General features: G+C 32.6%; 2 protein-coding genes and 1 non-coding gene across 8 annotated transcripts; all 3 read left to right on the top strand.

The window, feature by feature from the left end:
- Window positions 1-528: 528 nt before the first annotated feature.
- LOC108464229 (factor of DNA methylation 1-like) lies at window positions 529-9013 on the top strand. 5 transcript variants are annotated; one of them, XM_053020523.1, is made up of 10 exons: window positions 529-1172; window positions 1786-2096; window positions 2486-3070; window positions 3606-3665; window positions 4019-4309; window positions 4608-4741; window positions 4884-5078; window positions 5199-5411; window positions 5558-5819; window positions 8823-9013. In XM_053020523.1, exons 5-9 carry the CDS (start codon window positions 4039-4041, stop codon window positions 5795-5797), a joined length of 1053 nt encoding a protein of 350 aa, XP_052876483.1. In that variant the 5' UTR covers window positions 529-1172; window positions 1786-2096; window positions 2486-3070; window positions 3606-3665; window positions 4019-4038; the 3' UTR covers window positions 5798-5819; window positions 8823-9013. The 5 variants fall into 5 exon arrangements, with proteins under 5 accessions (XP_052876483.1, XP_052876484.1, XP_017619885.1 ...); XM_053020524.1 differs by lacking the exon at window positions 8823-9013 and adding an exon at window positions 5930-5974; XM_017764396.2 differs by lacking the exon at window positions 8823-9013 and having other exon boundaries at window positions 5558-5974.
- Window positions 682-784, top strand: LOC128283279 (U6 spliceosomal RNA). Its single transcript, XR_008273621.1, has one exon. It is a non-coding gene; the product is annotated as a U6 spliceosomal RNA (small nuclear RNA).
- Window positions 9014-9539: 526 nt separating the features above from the next.
- Window positions 9540-21711, top strand: LOC108461929 (uncharacterized). Of its 2 annotated transcripts, XM_053020517.1 has the most exons (12): window positions 9540-10022; window positions 11656-14166; window positions 14618-14989; window positions 15099-15551; window positions 15916-16704; window positions 16879-17364; window positions 19149-19637; window positions 19755-20102; window positions 20274-21035; window positions 21127-21242; window positions 21321-21372; window positions 21536-21711. In XM_053020517.1, the coding sequence occupies exons 2-10, from the start codon at window positions 11668-11670 to the stop codon at window positions 21181-21183; spliced, it is 6255 nt and encodes a 2084-aa protein (XP_052876477.1). In that variant the 5' UTR covers window positions 9540-10022; window positions 11656-11667; the 3' UTR covers window positions 21184-21242; window positions 21321-21372; window positions 21536-21711. The 2 variants fall into 2 exon arrangements, with proteins under 2 accessions (XP_052876477.1, XP_052876476.1); XM_053020516.1 differs by having other exon boundaries at window positions 9542-10022; window positions 21321-21711.
- The last annotated feature ends 2518 nt before the right edge of the window (window positions 21712-24229 follow it).

Raw genomic sequence — 24229 nt, forward strand, 5'->3', positions numbered from 1 at the left:
TGAGTCGATCCCTGTACTTCTCGAACTGATGGTAAGCTGAGCTGTTCCTGGTACCAGACTATCAACAGGCCAAGCTAATCCCAGTATTTTGTTTAACCCTCAAACATCCTGCATGGAAGCAAGTTATTCATTTTCTAAAATGTTCCAATGAAAAACACTATGAATTGCTTGAATTGCTCATATGTCCTATGAATTATAAAGGAATGCTGCTGAATTCTCATCGATAACATACATACATACATACATATTCATGTAGTATGTTCCTATATAATATCAATATTGGTTGTACTTTTTATAGAGAAACATTATTGATTGGTAATATACATTGGTTCCAAGGCAAACCCAAATATTTTAAAATTTAACCTACAACTGGGGCAAATCAAACTTAACAGTAACCCGATTGTAATGTGATGTCAAATATGAGAGTAACATTGGTTTATATCTTTTTTTTTTCTCTAAATTCTAATAATCAAGTTGGGATAAGTGATAAACACTGAGCTTGCCACGTGTGTTAAACCACCTTTTTATTATGTGCCACTCCAAAGACGTCGGGCCTCTAATCAGGCTGGCATAGTCAGGACGTGGTAGCATACTTCAGGGCCCCGGTTAGAAAATATCCCGCATCGCTAAATAACTATAACGCAGAAGCATTTATATAAGCGAAAGAAGCATCATATGATTGTCCCTTCGGGGACATCCGATAAAATTGGAACGATACAGAGAAGATTAGCATGGCCCCTGCGCAAGGATGACACGCACAAATCGAGAAATGGTCCAAATTTTTTTCATTTTTTTTTCCACATTTTTACAGCTCTGTTTCTTTTTTTTTTTTTTCTGGGTTTGGTGTTCATATTCATGGTTTTTTTCTTTCTTCCTTTTACTGGGTTCGGTCTGTTTTACTCTCTTGAACTGTGAATTTGATTTGATTTTTTTTTGCCATTTTTTCAGCTTTGTTGCTTTTTTCCCCCTGGGTTTAGTTTTCATGTTCATGGGTTCCGCGCACTTAAGATTGCATTAGAGTTTTTTTTTTTTCCTTTTTTACTGGGTTTTGGCCAGATTTACTCAGTTGAACCGTGAATACCTCAAGTTTTCTGGGAATAAATTGGTGTTTATATATTTGCTGGTCAACAGTGCTAATTTTCAGATATATTGGCCAGAATTGAAGGAAGAAGGTCCAATTTTGGTTTTGATCCTTCTACTACTATCTTAAGATTTAAAAAGAAATTCAATTAAACAAGAAGGCCCAGAAATTGACCTGCACACTTAGACATGTTTCTCTTTGAAAAAAATTCAAACAGGGTTTTAAAATTTGCAATGTGTTTTATGTAAATCAAATGATATCCTGAATTTTGCTGAGGGGTGTTTTATATCCTTGTATCCCTTTTTTGCTTGGCAAGTGATTCATCGAGTTTTTGTGATCAAATTTCATGTGTTTCTTTTTATAGTATGGGAATTTGTGGGAAAATGCTTGGCAATATGGAAATGAAACCAATTTCCATTTCCAAAGGCACCAGCAAAGTGGTGAAGCTTACTGTTGAAAAATTCTTCAATAATGTCAAAAATGAAAAAGTAGAAAATGGAAAAACAGAGAATAATTTTGGTTCTTCATGCTATTTGTAGTTATAGTGAATGGATTTCTTTGATTTTAGTAACTAATATTATGATTCCAACATTTGGGGTTTTAATCTCAATATATGAACTTGGCTTTGCTTCTTAGTGTTTGTTGAACTTTTTAGGATACCTCTATCTTAATCCATTTATGTGATTTAATAATGATATTTGCAGGCACTTAAATCTTCCATTGAAATGGAGAACACCAACTACGAGGAGGAGCTGAAGAATGATCGCAGGCTTGTTTGCAATCTCATCTATGAGATTAATTGCAGAAAAGAAAAGTTGCCCCAAATGGAACGTGAATATAACGAGATGATCACAACTCTTCGAGGACTCATCAATGGCCTCATAGCAAAAATTAACTCCAAGGACAGTAATCTGTGGGGTTGGGAGCTTCAATATAATGTAACTGTGAGACAGTTGAAGGGCAAGAATGCTGCATTGTGCCGTGCGTTTGCTGAATGTACTTTAGATTATATATGGTATGTAGTGAGCAGAATACTATGTGTTAACTGAATCGTTTGGTACCCTTTGATTGATCTTAGGGAAGGGGATATAAATGCCAGGATTTGAACCCCAAACTTAGCTTTTATTTCGGGAACTGGATCAATTTAGGCTCGGATAAGCTTAATGTGTTTGGAACCAGATAAGAACATAATATATAGGAACACTTTGGCCATACAAGGCTAATGCTTATATGATTCGCATTACAGACTACATGCTCCTAGTGTTAACTCTTCTGTAAGTACTATTATTTGAACAGCTTTATGATGTATTAATCTATAAAATCTGGGTGTCATATTATGAAATTGCATACAGTTTGACCACCTTTATTATCATTGCATTTTCTCATGCTTGTTTTTCTATGCAGCAATTCGAAAAGGAAAAGCTGGAAACTTTAAGCTAAGTTGTTTTCCTTCACTTGCTAAAATGCTTGCCTCGTGAGACTCGAATTTCGATGCAAGAATCTAATTATGTGTTGATAATCGAATACATAACGAGTTTCTTGAGCATGAGTATCCTTGAGTAGCAAAATGATGGCAAAAAGTTGATTTTATCCTTCTGTTTTTCCTGTATGTATCCCATGCAATATCAAAATACTAATTGACTGGTTTCTACTGCTATCATTCATGATGTAGTATATGCAGGGATTTAATGCCTCTCAATCAACCATTGGAATCAAAAGAATGGGAGACCTTAATCCGGAACCTTTTATAGATGAATGAAGATGATGAAAGATTGAAGGAACTGAGGAATGAATGTGGCAAAATGATCTACGAGGTTGTAATCGATGCATTACTGGAAATGGAAGAGTATAATCCAAGTGGGAGATACGTAGTTTCCAAGCTGTGGAATTTCGAAGAGGATAAAAAAGCCAGCTTAAAATAAGCTATCAAGAACCTCATCCCCGAGCGAAGCATACAACAAGTTGATCCCTTCACTTATCGAGCAGATGGTAAGCCGAGCTGTGAACTAACCCCAGTATTTTGCTTAAACATTTACATGAGTTTCATTGCTATGTTAATCTATGTACTAACAATATTACGAAGTAGGGCAATTTTGTGTACATTATATTGGGATGCAAGCTGAATTCCCATTAATCAGCTTCAACCATACATACATATACATATATATATATATGAAGTTAAGAACGTAAGTGCTGTTAAATGGTACATTACTCAGATTGGTAATATATTGATGCCGAATGTTCTAAAATTTAACCAGCATTACTGGTAATATATTAGTGCCAAATTTGACCAATTATTGTTGATAAATCTTCAAAAATTTCAGATTTGATAAAGATAAAATGGCAATAATGAATAAAAATACTAACTTTTTGAGATCTTATTTAATGAAGGGAAGTTGAATATGGGAACTAAATCGACTTAAGGGAAATAAAAGCAAAATATGGAAAATTTTTCTCGGGAAAACAAGCGTTATCCTTCATATATCTTGATGATTCTCTAACGCCGCAAATTTTTCCCCCTAAGTTTACAGCAAGAAGAAGAAAAAAGAAGACAAACGGCAACGTTAAGCCATTTTCATCCCAGGTTAATTTTTTTGTAAATTAAACATTTTGTGTATACATTTTGTTACCTATTTATTATATGTTTTTGAAGTTTCCATAGCCATTTCTACCTTTACAAAATGGTGTCTTTTTACTTGTTTTTTACTGGGTTATTGACATTTGTTCCATAGAATAAATTTCTTTGATTTTAGGGTTCTATATGTATTTTTTTTTTGTATGAATTTGAACTTGAGTTAGCCATAAAAATTCCACCTTTAATCTCAATATTTGAACTTGGCTTTGCTTCTTATGGTTATTATTTGTTTAATTTTTTAAGATACCTTCTTGATATCTGATTATTTAATCCATATATGTGATTGATAATGATATTATCAGGCACTTAATCTTCCATTAAAATGGAGAAAACCAACTACGAGGTGGAGCTGAAGAACGAGCGAAGGCGTGTTTGCAGTCTCTTATACGAGATTGATCGCAGAAAACAACAGTTGTTCGAAATGGAACGTAAATATAACAACACGACTGCGACTCTTCAAGGACTCGTTGATGGCCTTGTAGCGAAAATTAACTCCAAGGACAGTTGTTTGTGGGATTGGGAGCTTCGATATAACGAAACCGTGAGACAGTTGAAGGGCAAGAACGCGGCGTTGCGCCGTGTGTTTGCCGAAGGTACTTTAGATTATATATGCATACATTAGTGAGCAGAATACTATGTATTAATCGAATCAGGTGGTACAATGAATGACATGTCGTCTTTCGATGTTACACGGTTTGCATCTAGAGCTTTGATTGATCTTAGGGTCGTTTTTTGGGTACGAAAGAAGTCAAGGATTAAGGATTGGGAAGGGGATAAAATTTTCGGGATTCGAATCCCGAACTTAGCTTTCATTACTGGAACCAGATAAATTTAGGCTTGGATAAGCTTTAATGTGTTTGGCACCTTTCCAACTTGTTTTCTTTTATGCAGAAAATCGAAAGGACAAGGCTGAAAACTTCAAGCTGAGGTGTGAACTTAGACGACGAACCAAGGAACTCGAAGATTATAAATCTCGGAATGATAACAATATGGAACGAAGAAGCTTGTTGAATGAAATTGAAGCGGTTAGCATACTCAGTCTTAATTTTCGTTTTTGATATATGAACTATCTTTTATCGAGATTCGCTGGGAAAACCTGCAGTTAAATTGTTGATGGTTATGATTTGCCGAGTGGACATTTAACAATGTGGATTGTATCTGATGCAGCCGAAAGAGAATGTGCCTTGTCGAGATCTTGTTGAGCTCGAGAAAACTACGAGCGAGCAGATTGCTGCTCTAAAGGAACAATTGGAGGAAACATCAGAGGCATTGAAAGATATGGAAAGCCGATACAGTTGTCTTACGATGAAACAAATCTTAACTAATCGAGAACTGCAAGATGCTCGAAAAGAATCAATAAGTGTATTTCCTCGTTTTCCTTTGTTTTCTTGGATGTTTTATTTCTTTAGGTGTAAGAAATACCTCTTCGGAATCAGGTATGAAAGTGTTAAACCGAAGACTTCTCTGGTTCTTGATATGCAGGGTCTAAATGATGTATTGACAAGCCGAACAACTCTTGTAGTAAAAAGAATGGGAGAGATCAATCAAAAAGCTTTTGAAGTTGCTAGCTCCGGGAAGTTCCCGGACGAAGATTGGCAAGAAACGTGTGCTAAATTATGTTCATTATGGCAGCAAAACGTGCAGGATCCAAAATGGCACCCGTTTAAGATGATCAATATCCGAGGCAACTTGCAGGTATGGTGCATACACCAACTATTCTGTTATCCGGTTATCGAAAATCCATTTTTCTACTAAACGTGCTAAACATGTATGTCATAATCGAGCCAGTTTATTACTCAAACTTATATATATATTAAGGGGATGACTACTCGGTAGTGTAGGAAATAGTAGACGAAGACGACGAGAAGCTGAAGGAGTTGAGAAATGAATACGGTGATGTTGTGTACGAGGCTGTTAGGACCGCATTGATGGAAATGAACGAATATAATGCGAGCGGAAGATATGCAGTCCCCGAGATTTGGAACAGAAAGGAAGGAAGGAAAGCCACCATGAAAGAAATCATTCAGTACGTAATCGGGCAACTGAAGATTCATAAGCGTAAACGAAAGCAAATTCCGTGATCTCGATCCGGCTATTTTCATGGTAAGCTTACCTATCCTTTACTGTCAATCACTAATTATTTCACAGTTCATGTTCGCTTTTTACATATCATGAAAACTAATCATTTCGAGATTTGTGGTGGTAATTGCCAGCAACTTTGTTTTCAATACTTTTTAATATCATTTTAGATTTTAAAATTCTTTTCCAAGTTAAATACTAATATATATATATATATATATATATATAGCCCCATGTTATTCAATATTTAACATTATCTAACCTTTAAATTAATATAAACAACTTATACTGTTATGAGTTTTTTTCCCTTTTTATCTTCAAAATTGTGAATCAAAGGCAATTAAATCTGTGATTTTTGGATTTGAAAACCTTATCAACTTGAACATCAATCAATTCAATCCTCTTTGATCAAATAAAATCGATATGATCTTATTAGAAATTTTAAACTTCAAATTAATATGAAACTAATTTGAAACTGATTTGGATGAAATGATCTGAAATTTTTCCATTTAAGTCTTTTATAATTTAATGAAAAATAGACATGATTAGTGACGAAGCCCTAGTCCCTCTAAAATAGAAAATTTTTCATTTAAGTCTTTTATAATTTATAAAATTTTAAATTAGTAATAATAAAATTACATTTTCCTCCTTAAAATTGATAATGATTTAACCTTTTAAAAATTATAAAGATATAGGCTATTAAAATAGTAAAATTGTATTTTTATTATCGTAAAAATATACAATTTAACTTCGTCCCAAATTTTTTTCTAATTTTGGCCCTGGATATCATTATCTTAATAAAAAGGTAAAATAATGAGTATACAATAATTAGGTTGAATAATTTTTGTTGGGAGTATACGTTAAATAAAATATAGATTAGATATTAAATGTAAAATGGCAAAAGAATAAATTATAAAGTGTGTACACATAAGGCTGATTTCGTAAAACTAAAAATTACCAAATTTTTTTACATCTTTGTCAACTATTATATACTTGAGATGGCAATAATTTTTTTTACCTTAATTAGTGGTTGAGGGTTCGATCATTGCTTTGAGTATGAAGCAACTTTAAAATTCGTGACTAACATTCATCCCATTAATGGGCCTATAAAATGCGAAGAGTTAGTTATTTGGCTTGCTCTAATAAATACATTGAGAAATTAAAAGAAATGGAATAAAAATGTAATAAATTTGACATTTGAAGTTGTTTAAAGTTATAAATTAAATTGGTAATATATAAGAGATATTTTTATTTGTGTTTATAGAGAATTGAAGGAATAAAATTTTAATACTAACCCTAAATTAGCAAATAATATCTTTAAAATTTAAAGTTATAATAGTGAAATAATATCAAACATGCAATCAATTACATTATTTTATTTTTTAATTTTATTAAATATAGTCAATATTATATTTGAAAATAAATATTACATATTCAGAATTAATTATTATGAACACTTTATTGGGGTTTTTACATTAATAATATAAAATAAATAAATAAATACCAAAATAGATAAGGGGATTAATATTTATGAGAATAGACAAATGAAATAGTGAAATATCGGTGTCGTCTAACCAATTGGTGGCATTGCTTTATTAAATTTTTTTCGGGAGCAGCCTAACCAATCAGCGACACTAAATTAAAATGTGATGATCTAAAAACTCTAGGGGCTTTATATGTAAAACTTTCGTTTTAATTGGTAGTTGATTCAAAGGGTGTCGCATGACAGACGGCCACCAAACTTTAAAAGGATAAATTACACCCTAAATCTCCTTTATTTATTATTATTATTTTTTATTTTTCTTTAACATCAAAAATAGATTGGCCTTTTATAAATTAATCTAAAAGTATTTTTACCAAAAAGTATTTTTTGTAAGTAAGCTATTTCCATTTGGAAATAAATTTTATTTATTTTTAAAAAATATTTATAACTTTATATCAATTTGATTTATGTACACGGAATAAAATTATAATTATAAAAGTTTTAGAAAAATCTTATTATGTATAAATTATAATTATTAGTTAAATTTATAGTTTCCAAATATAATGAAAGAAAAAGAAAACTACTATAAATACAGTTAATGTTATGTCAAACATATTTTGAAAAATAAATAAAATTTATTTCAAGTTGGAATTGACTTACTTTCAAAAATACTTTTGGTAAAAAACTTTTAAACTAATTGATAAGAGGCCAATTTATTTTTGGTGTTAAAAGAGAATAAAAAGTAATAATAAATAAAGGGTTTAGGGTGCAATTTACCCTTTTAAAATTTGGTGTCGTCATACTGTCAGGCAGTACCTTGAAAAGTTTTTCGACTATCAATTAAAATAAAAAATTTACAGATAAGGTCCCTGAAAGTTTTAGATCATCACATTTTAGCCTGGTGTAGCTAATTGATTAGGCTACACGCAAATTTTTTTAAATAAAGTGATGCCGTTGATTGGTTAGGCAGCACCGGTATTTCACTATTTCATTTGGTTATCATCGCAAATATTAATCTCTTTATCCTATTTTGATATTTATTTATTTATTTTATATTATTAATGTAAAAAACCCTTCATTGTGACTTGCGGAAACGTGGATTGAAAACCAATTAGGTTTTTTTTAGTTTTTCTTGAATTAAAATGCAACCAATAAAAATAATTGATATTTTAATTTAACAAAAATAAAATTAATTAATGTTTGAGTATTTAATTTTAAAATGATTGTAATTACAGCAATTAATTTTAAAAGTTATTAAAGATATTTATATATGTCAATTTTTATAATTATTAATGACATACATATAAATTAATTAATAGTGTGTCTCTCAAATATGATATTGATAGTGACGTTAGAAAATATTTTTAAGAGACTGGAATTAATGTAAAATATACTATTTAATTAATTTAATAGTTTTATAATATTTAAATGATTAAATTAATTTATTTTTATCATTTTAAAAACAACAAAGTATAATTTTATTTTTATTAATTTAAAATTTTATAAATTATAAAAATTATACATGAATTTTTTTTTTATTTTAGGTACCGGATAATGTCAGCCCCTATGACTATGTAAGCCTTGAAGCATCCTTCCTTATTGCATGTCTTTTCCTACTTTGGCAATGGTGTGCTTTCTTTGACTCTAACTACTCCTTTTAGATAAAAATTCCAAAAATAATAGATATTATATGAGGAATGGTTGGTTGAAGAAAGAAAAAGAAAAAAATAAAAAATAAAAAAAATTGGCAAATGACCTTACATGAAACTACTCATGCACATATAATACATGGATACTTAATAATTCATTTATTTAATAACTTATTTTAGGGACCGAACATATATTTTTTTCATTTCATCGAAAATTAATTTTACAATATAAATGTCTATGACCTTCCCATCTATACCTTGCGATAATGATTCCTCTAACAATATCTCAATTCAATAAAAGAAAAAAAGAAAAGAGGTGAATAAGGTCTTCAATAACGAGAAAGATGTAAAAAGAATGCTTGATTATGCCCTATCATAATCTTAAATGGAGTGTAACGACTTAGGGATCCATATGTAATATTCTCTATTAATATAGTAAAATAATATTACTAATATTATTAACTCCTTTTTATTTTCTATTTTAGTATATTTTACCTCTAAATTATATAAAATTTTTTATATAGATATAAATTTTATTTAATCGATCGATTTAATAGATTAAATTTATTTTTATTTAGTTTAGATTTTTATATATTTTATGATTGCCAACATTTCTCTCAAAAACAAGTATATATTTGCACCAACTCATCCCATTTAATGCAAACATGTCTATATAATATATATATATATATATAAATTGGGCTCTTAAGAAAACCATGAAATTTATAATGATAATTAAACTTAATCTCATTTTCTTGCTATCTCAAAACTAAAAAAGGAAAAAAAAAAAAAAAGAGAAGAAGAAGAAGAAGAAGAAAGGAAACCAGTTTGCTTCGTTGGTGAAAGCGAAAGTTGTCAGTATTGAATAATCAGATTCGAAATTTAGAGTGATAGCATATACAATATTTTCCCATTAAAATATGTTTTGGTATAAGACATTTTAGGACTGTTTTCTGAGCTGTTTCCACGAGACTTCCTTTCTTTTAAAGTAAGATGAGGTCATCTTTCTCAAATCATTACTAGAATTTGCTCTGTTAAGAAAAAGAAAAAAAGACAGAAGGGGGAAAATTATCAGTCATTGATCATAGCCAAAAGGTACGCCATCTGCTTTGCTCTTACTCTTTTTGAAATACTTGTCGGTATAAATAAGCTTAGGCAGGCAGTTTTAACCATGAAAATGGACTTCTTTTATGCTTTAAATCTATTTAGCCCTTCTATTTTAGCTTTAAGATTTTGAGTCCTGTACTTTTTCGATTTAAAGTCTTCATCTTTCCATTCAAATTTACCCTTAGTGTTGTTGACCTGACAATTATAAAAAGATCAAATAAATTTTTTAGCCTTAATTTGATCTTTACTTTTTAAAATTACATAAAAATTCAGAATTAAAAAGAAGACATTTTTTCAGTAAAATCCATAAAAAGAAATTGTGGGAAAAACTCTTTAAAGTTCGTAGAAAAAAGGGATAAGAAGGGGTGACTATTAGGAAAGCTGCATAAGCACTTTTGTTTGGGATCTATCAACAACTTGTGGCTTCCACATACTGCAATATGGTTATTAAGAGGTTGACTACTGATTTATCTTGTAGAAGAAGGATTTCTAGTAGATCTGATCATGGGATTTGTTTTTCGGGTCCAGACTCGGCTCAACTAAAAAAATGGACCTAAAATTTTATAGAAAATACTAAATCTGAACCTGTCCGTATTAATTTTTTAAATTTTTTATATAAAAATAAATTTAAAAATACAATACATCAAAAACTCTAAAACATTAGAATAAATATTTCTCAATAAATTAAAAATATATTTAAAAAATTTATACTTAAATAATACTAACATAGTTGCAAGCAAATAAATGTTTCTAAAATAATAGCAAAATTAAAAATAAAATAAGAGTTATACAATATCTAAATAATAGTATCAAAATAGATGTAATATAATATTGAAACAGTATCGAAATAACAACATAACAGCAAAAAACAACAACATAAAAGCAGTAAACAACAGCAAAAAAATAGTTAAATTCGGGTCAGGTCCAAACTAAAAATATCTTGTCTGAGGCTCGGCCTGTTTAAAACGCAAATCTTATTTTTTTCGATGCTTATTTCTTGGGTTTATATTATTACCTAAACACTTTATGTTTTGGACGGACTTTATAATTCGACTCATTATCAAGTCTAGTTTATAGTGAACAGTTGGAAAGATGGTTTGATAGGGTACTAAAATTAAATGAAAAATCATTTAAAAACAAATTAAATATTCAAACATTAAATATGTATTTTATATATAATTGATTTGAATTAAATTAACAAAACACTTTGATACTGCTTGTAGAATAAAAAAAATCAGTACACCAAACAATCACCTGTTTAATCAAAATATAAGAAATAGGTATAATTTTGAATTAGTTGAAAATAATTTAAATAATAATTAGAAAACTATTTTCTAAAAGATGATTATTCCTTCAAAACTTAGCAAAAAAAAAAAAACTATTCCTTCAAAAAAGATAATTATTAAAAAATATAGTTAGATATATGTCTATACTAATAAAAGATTATCTATTAAACAAAATTACTTTACTTTAATTGTCATAAAGTAAAACATTAATCTCATATTTATAATTTTAAAATTTTAACTCTTCAATGGTAGTTAAGATTATGCAATTGAGTTCTTTTTAAAAAATATATAAGATAATTCAAGTTTTGGTCTTTGTTGTCGCTGTGGTTATTCAGTTTGCTTTCTCAATGGAGATTGTTATTGCCATCGTTGGCTCTATTGTCGCCAAAGCTGTAGAGTATACGATCTCTCCTATCAAAAACCATGTCAAATACCTTTCCAATCATCAGAAAAATGTTGAGACCCTCAAGAACCGAGCTAATAGGCTGAAAGATGCAAGAGACGGAGTGCAGCATTGTGTTGATGCAGCTAAACGAAATGGTGAGGAGATCGAAGGTGATGTTGACAAATGGCTGTCTGCAGTCGACAAAAAGATCCTTGAACAAGTAGAGGAAGTGATGCAAGATGAAGAAAAAGCAAAGAAAAAGTGTTTCATTGGTTTGTGTCCTAATTTCAGGACTCTTTACAAGCTTAGCCTGAAAGCTGAAGAGGTGGCAAAGGCTGTTGCCGAGCTACTTGAGCATGGCAAGTTTGAAAGGGTTTCCTATCGTGCAGCTCCGCAAGGTATCGTGGTTGCACCAGTTAAAGGTTACCAGGAATTCGAGTCAAGAACCTCGATTTTGAACAGAATTATGGAGGCACTAAAAGATGATAGCGTCAGCGTTGTTGGGGTGCATGGTATGGGTGGGATTGGAAAAACAACGCTGGTCAAAGAAATCGCTAGAAAGGTCAAGGGCAAGTTGTTTGATTCGGTTGTCATAGCAACCGTAACTCAAGCCATCGATATTGAGAAGATTCAGAACCAAATTGCAGACTTCTTGGGCTTGAAATTTGAGGAACAGAGTATGGTTGGAAAAGCATTTCGACTACGAGAAAGATTGAAGGAGAAGAGGATTCTGGTTGTGTTGGATGATATTTGGGAAAAGTTAGATATTGAGGAAGTTGGGATTCCTTTGGGAGATGAACACAAGGGATGCAAGTTGCTGTTAACTTCTAGAGAACTCAATGTTTTATTAAATGGGATGGATGCTCAGAAAAATTTTCCCATCGGGGTTTTAAATGAAAAGGAAGCCTGGGACCTGTTCAAGAAGATGGCTGGCAACTGTGATGAAAGTTGCGATTTGAAGCCTATAGCTATGGAGGTAGCCAAAAAATGTGCAGGATTGCCAATAGCCATTGCGACAGTTGCAGGGGCTTTGAGAAACAAAAGGTTGTTTGAATGGAAGAATGCTTTACGAGAACTGGAGAGGCCTTTGTCAAGCAACTTCACGGGGATAACTGCGGCATATTCAGCTATAGAGTGGAGTTTTAATTATTTAGAAAGCAAGGAAGTTAAGCTGACTTTCTTGCTTTGCAGTGTAATAGGCCATAATGGTCTGGTTGAGGACTTGGTAAGATATACTCTAGGTTTGGGTTTATTTGATGGTGTCAAAACTATGGAAGAAGCTAGAAATAAAGTATTGACGGTTGTGGCTAATCTCAAAGCGTCTGCCTTGTTGCTTGATAGTTATAGTGATGAGCGCTTTGATATCCATGATGTTGTTTGGGATGCTGCTTTAGCTATTGCATTGAAGGACTATCGTATGCTTGTTTTGAGAGATCATGTTCCAAAGGAGTGGTCCGATAAGGAGAAAATGAATAGGTGGAGTGTGATCAGCTTACGTTGTCCTCAGATTATAGCTAATCTTCCTAAGGAGATGGAGTGTTCAGGTCTTTCCTTCTTTCATATGGCCGGCGCGGTTAAAATTCCTCCCAATTTTTTCAAACAAACCGAAGGCCTCAAAGCCTTAGATTTGTTCGGAATGCAGTTTCCATCCCTACCTGAATCAATTATTCACCTCACGGACCTTCGCATGTTGTGTCTAAAAGAATGTGCAGTTGACGACATAACCATCCTTGGAGAGCTCAAGAATTTAGAAATCCTTGACCTTGCTAAGTCAGGTATCAAAGAACTACCTATGGAGATGACACAATTGACTCAATTAAGGTTGTTAGATTTGAGTTGGTGTAGAGAACTCGAAATCATCCCACCAAATGTCTTATCAAGTTTGTCTAAATTAGAAGAATTATATATGGGTGGAAGCATTGTTGAATGGGAAAAGGAAGGAGTAGTTGAAACTGAGAGGAAAAATGCAAGCCTTGACGAATTAAACAATTTGCCTTGTCTAACTACTTTATATGTTCATATTCTTGATACTCAAATGATTCCAAAGCATCAATTCGTTGAGACATTGGACAAATACAATATTTGTGTAGGTGATTATAATAGGTTTGTATGGTACCAAAATCATGAATGTTCAAGAACATTGAAGCTCAAGTTATGTACAAACATTTATTTGGACAATGGGTTGAAAATGTTGCTGATAAAAACTGAAGACCTGCACCTAGAGGGTCTTGAAGGCGTCAAGAATGTACTTGTGGAGTTAAATAATGGGAAAGATCTTCCACACTTAAAGCGACTTCATGTCAAAAATGGTATGCATGTCCAATATATCAAAATGGACAAAATTGGGTTTTCTGAATTATGCTTCATCAAACTTAAAAATCTACCGCAACTCATTAGCTTTTGCTCTCAAGACGAAAGGTGTTCCATGAGTTCCAAGCCCCTACCACTTTTCAATAAACAGGTATTTGCTTGGCTTTATTCATATTTTCTACAATTTTTATTTATATGCCGACTGTTTAGTAATACTTCTAATAGTAAAAATGAATAATATTATGTAATAGTTTTCGGGGCCCAAAAATAAATTTCAAACTCAAAACAAGTGGAAATTTAATTTCTAATCCAAACTTATTGAAAGTCCAAAATCAATTCAATACTCAAAACTTAAACCCAACAATTTTTTTTTTTTTAAATTCTGAAAATGAAATTGGAACCCACAATTCGAACTAAAATTGTCTTTTAAAATCGAAAATCATATTTCCAAATTTATGTTACATACTATCTTTCCCTTTCCCTTCCTTTTAGATTTTTAAGAGAAAAAAAGAATTGTGTGTATATATGTGCAATTTGTTTTCCATCACTTGGAAAGCTTGCAATTGTGTTCCATTAACACCAAAATAATATGGCACGACCAGACATGTCATTGGATTTCGAATTTGAGGAGCTTGATCATCAAAGGATGCAGCAAGTTGGAGCATCTGTTATCACCCTCTCTCGCTAGAAGTCTGGTGCAACTCCAACGCTTTGATATAAAGGATTGCAAGTGCTTAAGGGACATAATACTTATAGAGGAAATTGAAGAAGAAATGAAAAATGGGATTTGTTTCCCTCGATTAAACTCCCTGCATATAGATGGTCTTCCAAACCTCATCTTCTTCAGCTCAGGAAACCATAATATCGAATTCCCATTGTTGGAAGAGCTATGGATTGAGCGTTGCCCCAATTTTATAGAATTCATTAGTCAGAGTAGTAATGAGTCTGGAATGCACGCTCTCTTCAGTGAGAAGGTGATCTATTTCATTACTTTTACGCTCTTATATAATTCTGTTGATTTGTCCTTGTTATTTTGTCTGCATTTTATGAGCTAACTTTTGTACTGGCACGAATTATATACAGGTTGCATTTCCTAGGTTGGAAAAGATGACAATCAACAACTTGAGAAATGTGAAAATGATGTTTCATAATGACTTTGTACCAGGTTCCTTTCAAAATCTACGAAAAATAAGAGTTGAGAGATGTGGGAGTCTGAAAAATCTATTTCCAGTGTCAATAGCCAAACATCTTCCACAACTTGAAGGTTTACGAATCATTAATTGTGGAGTGGAGGAGATTGTATCGAAAGGGGAAGGAGTGGAGGAGCAGCCTGTGAGGTTTGAGTTTCCGCAAGTGTCTTCCCTTGAGGTTACATCCCTAAAAGAGCTCAAATGTTTCTACGAAGGGCAACATACAATTGTCTGGCCCATGTTGAAAAAATTGAAAACAGATTGTTCTGCTTTGCTAAAGATAGTGGCTTCGGAACATTTTAGATTAATCCAAGGAAATGAGCAGCCAGTTTTGTTGGTTGAAGAGGTATGTATACCATTACAACTATATTTCTTTTCATGATTTAAGGCACCGTCACATCCATCTCATGTTTATATATATATATATATATATATATATATATATATATTATCTGAAACTGTTGTTGCTTATCCATTTCAATTCAGATTTTTTATGCACTTCTTTCAGCTTATTTTTATCATTTTTTATTTCTAAGGTATTGTGCTTTCTTAAAACAAAAAGTTCATCAATTTTGGATTGGTTTGATTTAATATTGATTTTGTTGAGATTTAATCATCAATATCAAACACCAAAATTGTAGATCTTATGTTCTTTTTAAGTATATAGATCAACATTGTGCCTAACTTGTTTATGTTTAATTGGTTTCAAGGTCATTCCCAAATTAGAGGAACTTGTGTTATTAAATTTTGGTGATATGGACCAGTTTCCACCAGCCTTGTTTCAAGATATTAAAGTTTTTGTAGTGCGTGGTGGCTCTCGATCTTCTATATTTCCTTTCGTTCGAAGATTTTACAATTTGGATAGTTTTGAGCTTTCTGATTTTGATTTCAAATACGTAGTCCCTTGTAAAGGAGACGTTGGGACTCTCACACCAATTAGAAATCTGACATTGGATCGTGCCATAAATCTTAAACATATATGGAGGAAAGATTCAGAGTTTGACCATATTCTTTCTAATCTCCAAAAACTCCTAGTTTGGGAATGTGATGATCTGATAAATATTACAGTCTCCTCCTCATCTTTTCAAAATCTCACAACTTTGAGTGTGTTATATTGTCAAATGATGACAAACTTAGTTACACCCTTAGTGGTTAAGAATCTTGTGCAATTAACGAGAATGACGGTATCGGGGTGCACTAAAATGACAGAAATAGTGGGAAATGGGGGAGACTGCCATCAGACAATAGTTGTGAGTAAATTGAAATGTTTAGAACTAAGCTATTTACAGAGCCTCACAAGCTTTTGTCCAAGGAATTACACCTTCAACTTCCCTTGTTTGGAAGAATTACTTGTGGCACAGTGTCCTAGTTTAAAGATATTTTCTGAGGGAGTTTCAAGCACCCCGCAGTTACAAAGAGTAAAACAGTCGCATTACACTGAGAAATGGAGTTGGGCAAGTGACTTAAATACCACCATACAACAGCTCTACACGGAAAAGGTACAAAGTTAATTAATAAGTTCATAAAACTAGCTAGCTTCTTCCTGTCCCAATACAATTAATTTTATTACTACTTCAATAATCATTGAAGTGCGTTTATTGTTATTTTGTTATTGTTTGCATTTTCAATTTACGAGTGCTATCTAGTGGAATAATATCAGATTATTTTTTTAGGGTGGACTCAATAACCAACAAGATTTGAACATCTCTGACACGTTTCCGGAGTCGATAGAAATATGGACTAGGAACCCGCAAGAAATTTTGGGCTTCAGAAACCTTGTTACGTTGCAGTTTTGTAAATGTAGTAGCTTGAAGTACATATTTACTTCGTCTATGCTTTTGGGCCTCAATCAACTACAATCGATAAAAGTAAAAGAATGCAGTTCAATGGAACAAGTGATTAGGGAGGAAGCAATGACAGATAAATTCACATTTCTTTCACTCTTCTCCATAAGAATTGAGTTGTGTTCCAACTTGACAAATTTCTATTTGGGAAGTCAAGCTCTTGAATTTCCAGAGTTGTTTAGAATCACAATAGTTGAGTGTCCAAAAATGACTACATTTTCTTCTTCAGTTTCAAGAGGAAGTGGTGATGCAAGTGAAAACGTGGTTGGCGAGGGGGTCATCTATGATAGCCCTGCAATTTTTTTCAGCAATAAGGTAAGTTTAGTATTCAATATTTATCCGCACAACTTATTTCACATTTTCCTTTTATTTGATTAATTTATATGAGTGTGTCTAGTCTATATATATATATATATATTAGTATTAATGTCACGTGATACGTGTTGTAAACAATTAAATAAAATCCATAAAAATATTAATAAATAAGATAATATTTTTTAATTTGAAGTTTAAAGTATAAATGAATATATAAAATAAGAATAAAGGAAAAACTTAAAAAGTGAAATACTAATAAACAATAAGAATTTAAGAGAAGTTTTAAGGTTAAATACTAATAGATAATAAATAATAAAATATTAATAGAAAATAAAATAAAAACTAATCTTCCTCTATTTTAATTTGAAAGAATATTTGATGTACTGGCGGTACACAAATTTTATGTATCATCGGTGAATAATAACGTACAATTATCATTAAATACCACAAAAAGTTAGTAGAGTATTTATAAATAAATACTAATAAGTTTATCTAAACATAATTAAATAACAATTAATTATAAATTAATGCTAAAACCCTAAATTTATTACTATTTGTTTACAAGTCCTCCATATTTTTTTAATTTAATTATGATGTGTCATCTTATTATTCATTAATGATACATGAGACTTATGCCCCGATGGCCTCTAAGCCTTAAACCTACAATATCCTTTCCTTCTAAAAATACCCCGCTCACCGCTACTCAAACCTTTTAAGCTGTCTTCTATTTCTTTCTCGCCAGACCAAGTAAATGAAAGAATACCATGCTAGCTTCAGAATGTAAACAATATCGAGCTTTGCCTTTTAAGTCTTGTGCAAAGCCACTCCATCTCATTATTCCATTCCCCAACCTTTGAATACTACAAAGCTGTAAAACGCTGCCCCATACAGTTTTGGCAAACGTACAATCTGCAGAAAGATGATCTCTAGTTTCTTGGTTCCCTTGACATAGCAAACAATGACCCTCCAACTTTACCAAAAAAAAAAAAAAAAAAAAAAACTCTCCATTTAATTTTTCATCTTTTTTAGCTTTTGAACTTACATTTTTATCATATCACCTCAAAATGAATGAAAATTTTATGTTTGTTAACTTTGCTTATGTGGCAACCCATGTGCATGCAAAGTTAGCAATTAATTAATTTTTAAAATGTTTTTTAAATATTTTTAAAAAAATTTCAAAATTAAAAAAAATTAATTGTTGACATGTCATCTACAGGGCAATCCAATGTATATAACATCATTAAAGTTCACAAAATGTCAACTTTTTATTTATTTATCTATTTTGAATGATTTGACAAATAACACAAGTTTAAAAGATAAAAGAAGTAAAAATTTAGATAGAGAGCTAAAATGAATTTTTTTTATAAAGTTGAAGGGTTAAATAAATTATGTATGCCTAACTTTTTTTAAGGTAACTCATTAAATAACTTATTTTAAGTAATTAATGGAAACTACATAACTATGTGAGTCCAACTTAATTAGAAACAAGCATATTCCCCTGTCGATTGCATCAATAATAATCATTCAACTATCATTGTAGTAAATATGAAACCTCGAAGTTTTATAGCAAAAGGCTTCTTTCTTTAAAAAGAAAAAAGAAAACAAATTTTGCTTTAGGTTTGATTTATGCTGCTGAACATTTCATCTAAATAAAAAGGGTCCACGTCTGTTAGCTATATTTATCAGTTTATAAATCTTCATACTCATCTACTCTTTTTGATTGTATTTATAAGTAAAGAAGGAAGAGTTATGATGTTATCTTATAATGAAATTTATGTCAACAGGTTGTCATTCCTTGTTTGAAGTATCTGGAATTGTCCTTCGTTAACATTCAGGAGATATGGCACCACCCATCCTCCCCATCTGTCGGATGCCTAAATTCCTTGCAAGTGAAGAGGTGTCACAATTTGAAATACCTGTTCCCGTCTTCCTTGGTAAAAGATCTTGTGCAACTCCAACGCCTTGAAATTTTGGACTGTAATATGATGGAACAAGTAATATTCACGGATGGATTGGTTGAAGAACATCTAGGGAGGAATCAGATGTTTTTCCCTGAACTAGAATTGCTGTGGCTAAAAGACCTTCCCAAACTCACAAGTTTGTGCTTTGAAAATTACTTTGAATTCCAATGTTTGACAGATTTAGCACTAACAAATTGTCCATTGCTAAAAACATTCATCTCTAAATGTGTATCCGACGATGAACCTCAAATTGGCCAACATGGACAAGCAAGTAACTTGGAGGTTCATAACTCATCTCTCCTCAATAAGAAGGTCATTTCTTTACAGATTCTCCTTTTAATTTATGTTACTTCGATTGATCTTATTCATTTCAAGTTCTTTCTTTTTCGTACATATTTCAGTTATTAACCTAATGATATTGTTTATTAGGTTGTTTTCCCTAGTCTGGAGAAGTTGTGGATTCAGAATTGTGATTCGTTAGAACAAATTATTGATCTGCAAGGAGTCATTGCTGATGAGTCACAGTCAACATCAGCTGCTCAATCTATTGTGGCTGAAGCAGTGACGACCAAGTTTGTATTTCCCAAACTAATAAATCTTGGATTGGATAAGGTGCCGAGATTGAAAAGTTTCTACTCTAGGATACATACCACCAAGTGGCCTTCACTGAAACAAATGGACATTATTGAATGCCCCAAAGTACAGATATTTACTCCACAATGTCCTGAGAGTCAGGTTGGAATCTCAAACCAGCAACCCTTGTTTTGCGTCAATGAGGTAAGCTCACTAACAGTTTCATATTCCATGTTCATTACTTGAGATTACCTGTAAATTGCCTTTTGTAATAATTAATATTCTCTCCTCTTTTACATTTATGAGAAAGAAAACGGAAATTATATTCATTTTGTAGTCTAGTTCTTAATGTTTAATATATTCGTTGCCATCCAGGATACTTTCCCTGTATTAGAAGAACTAACAGTGAAGACGAATGATATGGTGAAGGGGATATGTGATGGACAGCTCTCATTGCAGTGTTTCCAAAACCTTAAACTTCTTAACCTCCAATTCTTTCCTGGGACATCCACTACTCTTCCATATTCATTCATTCGGTCACTACCAATGCTTCATAAGCTTGTTATAGACAATGCTTCCATTTGTCAAATAGCACAATCTGAAGGACTCAGCGACGAGAAAAGGCATACATCAGCATTCTATCAGCTAAAGGAATTAAGTTTGTCTCAACTTCCAGAGTTGACGTTAAAGACTTTTGAACCATCTTTGCTATCTTTCAAAAATCTAACAACACTGGATGTTTCAAGATGCCATGGATTCATCGATTTAATCGCATGCTCAACAGCTAAGTGCCTGACGCTACTGGAAAGATTGAGCGTAGATGATTGTGAGATGATAGAGGAAATCATAGCGTGTGAGGCTGAAGAAATACAAGGCGGCATTGTATTTCCCAAACTGAAGTATCTGCAACTAAGCTGTCTGCCATGTCTAGCAAGCTTTTGCTTGGCCCATCACTCATTGGAATTCCCAGTCTTGCTAATGGTGAAGGTGACAAAATGCCGCAAAATGAGGAATTTCTGCCAAGGAGATTTAAGCACACCAAGGCTGGAACAAATGCACTTAACAAGAGATGAGGAAGGTGAACTGCAGTGGGAAGGTGGCCTTAACACTACTATAAAACATATGTTCGATGAAATGGTACAAATCATTTCAAGGATTTAAATTCTTGTGTTTTTACATACATACATAGTTAATTGAACAATTCTTGGTTTCTTATGATCATGCACAGATTCTGCAAAATTCTGAGGTGACGGAGGATACTGATCAGTTGCCCAAGCTGGAATAAGAAAATATGTTTGGGTGCTTATGCGAAAAACTCAATTTCGTTTGAATTCAAAACAAATGGTAATTGACTCTTCTATTTTCATCATGGCTTAACTAATGCTTTATAAAGTGACCATAGAGACGCCCTTTTCATTGTAGGTTGAGTTGCTCTACTGAAGCACATGGCTGCATCTGTTGGTAGAACGTGAAGGTTATTTCAGTTTTTGTAAAACTACAATTTGAACTGTTCCATTTCACATCATAACCTCAATATTGAATTTCAAGTGCATCATGCATGGCATTGGGAACTACAAACATGCAAACTTTTACTAGTAAGGTTGACCCCTGTTTTAATATTCCAATTCTTCTTAAAGGTGGATGGATTTGCCAACTTTTGATGGTTACCATATCAATGTCAGCTTGGGGTTTAGGCGATGTGCTGAAAGATTGCTATACATATTGTGTTTGTGCTTGTTTCATCGTTCTTGTTCTCTCTATAAAGATTATTACGTACTTATTTCTATGCAATCTCACAGTTTTCTGATGAAAAGTTGAAGCTAATAACTCCATTCCCAAGTTTCCCATATTCATCCTCACAAAAACATAAATGATAAAAACCCCATTTCTCTTTTAATCAATTGGAGAAACTATCAAAAGCTAGAATAAAACAAACCAATGCCATGCCTATATTGAATTAAATCGCATGCATGCATGTATCAATTGTTCTGTAGTGAACAACAGTCACGTTATATTCAACTATGGCATCTCCAATCTTATTAAACCAAGCTACAATGTAGCCTGATGATTTGCATGGCTGTAGGGTGTAATAGTAAAATATTGATAAGATGTGCTATCCACGTGATTATTCTTATATTTAAATATAATAAGTTCATTTTCAAATATAATAATTCAAAAAAAATTTTAAACAATTGAATTTAATTTGATTATAAAAAGTCTAAAAATTTGAACTTATGCAATTCGGATTCAAATGAACTTGAAAGGAATTTATTGAAAAATTCAAGTTCCAAACTCAAGTGATTTGAACTCGAACATAAAATTATTACTTGGATGTGAAAATGATTTGAACCGAAATGGTATGTGTTGCGCGGAAGCGTGTGAAAGATAAAAATATTGTACTGAAAAATCACACTAAGTTCAATTCCCAGGAAAGAGAGGTAGATCACGAAGATCACTTAAATACCAAGTCTTTCCTAGCCAGAATATCCCTCTATCGTAATTTAATAGCACAATAAATCACTACAATCACATTCACAAAATATGCAAAATAAATAATAAAGAACACCAGAATTTTAACGAGGTTCAGCAAATTTTGCCTACGTCCTCGGGCACTACCAAATATATTTCACTCCAAAAATTACAAGTGAAATTTACAAATAGAGAGAGAGAGAATAATGCCTTAAGTAGAGAATGACAATTATGGGATGAAGAAAGTAAGAAATGGTTAGGCCTATTTATAGTTGAGATTCAAGGATCAACTTGCAATGCCTTATACAATTAGGGACCAAAATTGCAATTATCCCATGCCAACTTTTAACCCAACTTGCCAACCAATATTACTTTCTACTTTCGGTGCCCACCCCATTTGACTTTTCAAACAATGGTGGGTTCCAATAATCTCCACCTTGAAGATTTGATTAGGATAATCTTATCTTCACACAATTTTTTCTGCTTTTGACAACAATACTTGATAGTGCCTTCTTCAATTGTTAAACCTACAGGATATTAATCAAGTTCGAACAATGTTCGAACTTGGTTGCTGTTACCACCTTGGTCATCATATCTGCGGGATTATCTGCAGTCTTGATCTTCTGAAGACAAATTTTCCCCTCTTCAATAATTTCCCGCACAAAATGGAATCGTACGTCGATATGCTTTGTACGTGCATGATAGACTTGATTCTTTGCTAAATGAATAGCACTTTGACTATCACAATACACGTTAATATGCTCCTGAACCAACCCCAAGGTTTTAGCCATACCTTGTAACCAAATAGCCTCCTTTACAGCCTCTGTTACAGCCATGTACTTGGCTTCTGTGGTTGACAAAGCAACTGTAGATTGTAATGTAGACTTCCCACTTATTGGTCCTCCAGCAAGTGTAAACACATAACCGGTGGTTGATCTTCGCTTGTCCAAATCACCGGCATAGTCAGTAATCCAACATCCACGGTCTTCTGAATATACCGTAGAATCTATTTCACAGCTTGCCAATGTCCTTTTCCAGGATTATGCATATACCTGCTCACTATACTAACTGCCTGTGAAATGTCGGGTCTTGTATACACCATTGCATACATCAAGCTACCCACTGCATTAGAATACGGAACTTGCAACATGTATTCTCGTTCCGTATTTGTCGAAGGAGATAGTTGTGCAGAAAGCTTGAAATGAGAAGCCAACGGGGTACTTATAGGTTTTGTCTGCTCGTTCATGCCAAACTGCTGTAGTACCTTTTTCAAATACTGCTTTTGAGACAAGCTAACTCTATCATGAGCTCTATCTCTCCATATTTCCATGCCGAGAATCTTTTTAGCTTCTCCTAGATCTTTCATCTTGAGATTGAGTTGAGTCTTCAATCTTTCAATCTCAACTTTGCTCTTAGATGCTATTAGCATATCATCAACATATAAGATCAAGTATATGAAAGTTCCTTCTTGTAGCTTCTGAAAATACACGCAATGATCAAATTTACTTCTTGTCTACCTTTGCCCTTTCATGAACTGATCAAATCGCTTGTACCACTGCCTCGGAGATTGCTTCAATCCATAAAGCGACTTTGTCAGTTTGCAAACCCAATTTTCTTTTCCAGTAACCTTGAATCCATCTGGCTGAGTCATATAGATTTCCTCTTCCAAATCACCGTGTAAAAACGCGGTCTTCACATCAAGCTGAACTAGTTCAAGTTCATATTGCGCAACTAAGGCTACCAAAATTCGAATAGACGAATGCTTCACAACTGGAGAAAACACTTCATTGTAGTCTATTCCTTCTTTCTGAGCGTAACCCTTTGTTACTAATCTAGCCTTGTATCGAATTTCATTTTTACCA

The sequence above is a fragment of the Gossypium arboreum genome, chromosome 10 (genome assembly GCF_025698485.1).
Source record: "Gossypium arboreum isolate Shixiya-1 chromosome 10, ASM2569848v2, whole genome shotgun sequence".
Classification (NCBI taxonomy): Eukaryota; Viridiplantae; Streptophyta; class Magnoliopsida; order Malvales; family Malvaceae; genus Gossypium; species Gossypium arboreum.